Source organism: Alosa alosa, chromosome 15 (assembly GCF_017589495.1).
Source record: "Alosa alosa isolate M-15738 ecotype Scorff River chromosome 15, AALO_Geno_1.1, whole genome shotgun sequence".
NCBI classification, from domain to species: Eukaryota; Metazoa; Chordata; class Actinopteri; order Clupeiformes; family Clupeidae; genus Alosa; species Alosa alosa.
Window position 1 is genome coordinate 20742780 of NC_063203.1, and position 5182 is coordinate 20747961.

At 37.6% G+C, this 5182-nt stretch overlaps 1 protein-coding gene across 1 annotated transcript; it reads right to left on the bottom strand.

Annotated features, from left to right (window-relative positions):
• Positions 1-200: 200 nt before the first annotated feature.
• LOC125307868 (olfactory receptor 52A5-like) lies at positions 201-3824 on the bottom strand. The gene is made up of 5 exons (XM_048264000.1): positions 3802-3824; positions 3423-3518; positions 2803-3062; positions 2600-2670; positions 201-332 (listed from the first exon to the last, which is right to left on the bottom strand). The coding sequence occupies exons 1-5, from the start codon at positions 3822-3824 to the stop codon at positions 201-203; spliced, it is 582 nt and encodes a 193-aa protein (XP_048119957.1).
• Between the last annotated feature and the right edge of the window lie 1358 nt (positions 3825-5182).

Sequence of the window (5182 nt, forward strand, 5' to 3'; positions counted from 1 at the left end):
TGGATGGCTTAAGTGATCCCACTAGCTTAGAGCCACTCACTCCAAACCATCTGCTTACCATGAAGTCCTCTATCCCACTTCCCCCACCCGGCAGATTTGAAAAGGAAGATCTCTATACAAGAAAGCGATGGAGGCAGGTTCAATATCTGTGTGAGCAGTTTTGGTGCAGGTGGAAGAAGGAATATCTTGCTAATATCTCTCTAAGGCAACGGTGGCATTCTCCTAGGAGGAATGTGCAGGTTGGGGACATTGTAATCGTAAAGGATGATGAAGTCTGCCGCAATGAATGGAAGCTGGCCAGGGTCCTGGGGGTTTGCGAGAGTGATGATGGACTAGTACGTAAGGTTGTAATACAGATGGGGGAACGAAGGTTGGGAAAAGGGGGTGAGCGTATTACCAAACCCTCCATTATTGAGCGGCCAATACAAAAGTTGGTTGTCCTGGTAACCGAAGGCTGAAATCCAGTGTGGTAATTAATGATATGTAAATTAAATTTATGATGGGTGTTTTTGCCTTCTTACTGTATGAGTTTCAATGATACATTTTACAAGGTTTGCAATGTTTTAATCTTTTCCAACAATAGGGTGTGTGGATTTTAAATAAAGAATGCAATGATGAATTAAAGCTTTCAATTATGTGCTGGGTTTAATGTACTGTGATGCTGGGAAATTACCATTGATTGGATGTATTTTATGTGTGTAATAATTCAAGGTAATTTGGTGGGAGTGTAATTGTGTATGGTAGTGTTAATTTCGTCAGACGAGACGAGAGGAAATATGTTCGTCAATGACCTTTTTTTTCATGACTAAGACGAGACGATGACGAGACGGCAGTAATGTCCTGAAACACTAAGACTATCTTAAGATGCATTATTGTTGACGAAAAAAGACGAGACTAAAATGTTTTGCATGAAATAAAAACTAAGATAAAATCTCTCTTCATTTTCGTCTACAAAATGAGAAGACAGAATATCTAGCTGTTATGTTTTCAAAATATTCTGAATGAGTTCATACGCAACAGCTTTCCTGTAGGCTAGTCTACGTGCTGTTGCTGCAACCCTGTGGCTGCAACATGAAACTCATGGAACAAGAACACTGGAGATTTCTGCCAGAGTTAGCAAGCTAACTACCTAAGCTTTATGCCACAATGCTACATACCCAGAAGTTGAAGCTTCTCTCATACAAATTAACATCCCCCAGAATGTCCATACGAAAATGTTCATCATGTAATGTCAACTATTTAACTAGTTAGACTGATGATGCAAAGTTTGCTAGCAAGTAAGCTAATATGGAAAGTTCGCTAGCAAGTTAGCTATGGCTAAGATGGAGAGTCTGTTTGGGGAATGTGTTGTGTTTGTTTGCATATATCGCCATCTAGCGTGGCGGAGTAAAACATTAATACTTTGGCCTATGACAGTGTTTCTCAAACTTTTTCAGTTTCAGGACCACTTAACTAACCCTAGCTAAAAAAAAAAAAGATTAGACCTACTTCAACAGTAGCCTATAATTAGTCTACACAATAGGCCTACTCACTGAACCACCTTGCTTATTGTCTTTGCACTTTGCTTATTGTGTGAATTCATACTGTATGATTTAAACTGCCATATCTTACATAGACAGTGTTGCAGAACTGTTTTTACATACAAGTTGGTTCAATATTGCAAACAACTCATCTATATTATATTTTATCACATCTGCTCGCGGACTACTTGGGATAGCTTGCGGACCACCAGTGATCCCCGGACCACACTTTGAGAAACACTGGTCTACGAATATGACAGTGGTCCAGTCAAATCTTTTACTGTCTATGGTCAAATCCCAGCCGAGCTATAACTGTAGCTCGACTTACCTGTGCATGTAAACATACTGACTGACAAAAAATCAGAATGAGTAATTATAACAGTTGGAAAATTGAGATGTGTGAAACACTATTTCACTCAAATGGTAATCAGAAATAATTTGTTATAAAAAAAAAGACTAAAATGTGTTGACTAAAACTGACTAAGACTAAGATACCTTTAGTTTTCTTTTGATTAAAACTAGACTAAAATGACGAGACTTTTAGTCGACTAAAACTTGACTAACAAAAATTATATTTGAATGACTAAATATGACAGACTAAAAAGGACATTTCGTCACAAGACTAAGACTAAGACTAAATTAAAAATAGGTGACAAAATTAACACTACTGTATGGGAGCATGTGATTCCTCCGTTTGAATAACAATTATGATAAAAGTTTGGTACAAGGCATACACAGTAATTGCTTGAATTTATTGTATTTTCCTTATACATTTTTGTATGTCTTCTTGCTTAATATTAATGCATGGTATGTGGTTTGTTTGTTGTCTGCCAGTTTTCACGGTGCTCATGACGAGCAAAGAAAATAAAGAGTCATGACATCAGTATGAAGCGTGGACCAGGTTTTATTGACACCAGCAGTAGCTACACATGTTATTACATTTTTACCTATTTTTATTTGTGGTGATTCATAAAGATCCTCTGCCTCAGCATATTTACATGTATTCATTTAGCAGACACTGTTATCCAAAGTGACTTACATATGTAAACTATATTACAAGGTATTACTGTACATTGTACCCAGTGCAACATGAGGTTAAGTGTCTTGCTCAAGAGCACAACACTGGCCATACTGTACTGGCCACTGCATGCTAGCCCAAGCCACAAGTGTAAGGAGAGTATGAGTCCATGTTGCAAAAGAGGCCTTGAGAATATAGCCTACTGTGACTCACACATACTACATAAATGAGTGACTCAACATTACAAATTGGAAGTGGTCTGACATCCAAGGGCGAAAATGACCTTCCTCCTGATTTTGGAGAAGCTCTGTCTTGTCTCCTTATTTCTTATGCCATATACAAGTGGGTGCAACAGTGGAGGGAAAAGGTTGTAAGATACGGATAGAAACAAGTGTTGGAAATTTGGATAGAAACGAACATAAATGACAAAGAAGATTGAGACGAATGAAAAATTGATAAAGATAATCAAATGGGGAGTGCAAGTTTCAAATGCTTTCTTTCTTGAATTTCTCGAGATCTTTAAACTTAACAGTATGATTTTAAGATATGAAAGAAAAATAAGGAGTATAGGGACAACTCCGAAGCAAACAAACACACATATACCATATAGATCGCTCACTCGCCTTTGAATGGCTTCACATGATAAAGCATGAAATGATAAAGTATCGCAAAATAACCTATTCATTTTGTGTTTACATAAGGGTATCATTGAAATAACACATAAGTGACCGAGTATAAAGACTGCAGGTAAGACATTAGCAGCAAACAACAACTGTTTAATCTTATGTGGGGTCATTATTGTGTAGTACTGTAAAGGGTTAAATATGGACAGTAATCTATCATAAGCCATTACTGCTAGTATTGTGAAGTTGCAAGCTCCATACGTTATCATGAAAAATGCTTGAATGAGACATCCCTCAACAGAGTTAGTGTTATCACCAGTTAAAAGAATCACCATAACCTTAGGCCAAACAGCTGTACTTCCAATCAAACCATTTAAAAGTAGACTAAATAGAAACATGTACATTGGCTTATGCAAAGCAGTGTCGAAGTAAATCAGACACATAATGGAAATATTGGCCATTATCGAGGCAAGGTAAATTAAGAAAACAACTATAAAGTAAAGATTTTTCACTGAAGCCATCTCCTCGTAGGGGGTCAAAATCAAAGTTTCTCTATAAGAAGATCCATTCATCACTTTAGACCATGCCTGTAAGAGAGAAAACCAATCTGGATCTGTGAGGTGATGTAGCATCAACAGACATTCTCTGCATCTTCATAATCATGTTCTATGCATCTTTCTGATATAAGACTGAATAGTGCATTAAATAATTTGTCTATAAAGGCAACTTGGCAAATTACGTAATGTCAATGAAGAGCACTGAAATTATCTAATTTCCTACTGCTGCACAGTACATTAATGCAGTTTGTAGATTACCTCACACTAGCCTCTTTTAACTGTAGTCTTGCTGTTTAGTAGCCTGACATATCATACTCAGATTCTAGTCAGAATATGAGTGATATTGCTCAATTGGGGGCGTGTTTCAACTGATGGGGGAGGTGGGGGCAAACCAATCAGAGCGACAAAATAGATTACCGTGAGTTGTAGGAAGAACACACAAACCATCCTTCTTCTCCACAAATGCCTTAACATTGTCTTCTGATCTTTTGTAAAAGTTATTGTACTGTCAGTATCTCCTATAACACCCGAAAGCTATGACAACAAAATATGTAGCAGGGTAGGCTATTTGGAAAAACAGATATTTTCCTTCCTTTGTTTTAAAAACAAATTCCGTTGAACACCGATGCTACAAACATGTTATAAACAGCTGGGGAAGGGTGTCGCATACCCCTCATTTTTTATATATATATATAATATTATATACACACACACACACACAGTACGCCTCCAGAATTATTGGCACCTCTGCTAAAGTTGACTTAGTTAAGATGACTAAATATTTTTTAACAAGAATACATAGCTCACAATGAACCTGCTTGTAATATTCTCCTATGACACCCCATTAAGTTGGAGAATACAAAGCAAAACTTTCCCAGGATTGCCCAGATTCCTAGGTCCACACCTAGGTGCATTCTCCTCTTGGACTCACCCCACTGTCTTTCTTTGGAGTTTAGATCAGGGGACACACAGTACGCCTCCAGAATTATTGGCACCTCTGCTAAAGTTGACTTAGTTAAGATGACTAAATATTTTTAACAAGAATACATAGCTCACAATGAACCTGCTTGTAATATTCTCCTATGACACCCCATTAAGTTGGAGAATACAAAGCAAAAATTTCCCAGGATTGCCCAGATTCCTAGGTCCACACCTAGGTGCATTCTCCTCTTGGACTCACCCCACTGTCTTTCTTTGGAGTTTACATCAGGGGACTGAGATGGCAATGACCGAAGCTTGATTTTGTGTTCAGTAAACCATTTTTGTTTTGATCTGGACGTTTGTTTTGGTTTATTGACCTGATGAATAGTGTCTTGGCAAAGATTGACAGATTTCCTTTAAAAATGTTCAGGTTTTTCTTGGGGTTCATGATACCATGCACCTTAGTTAAGTTCCCAAGGCCTTTGAGAATAAAAACAACCCCACAATATCACAGTCCCTCCACCATAATTCCCAATAGGCATG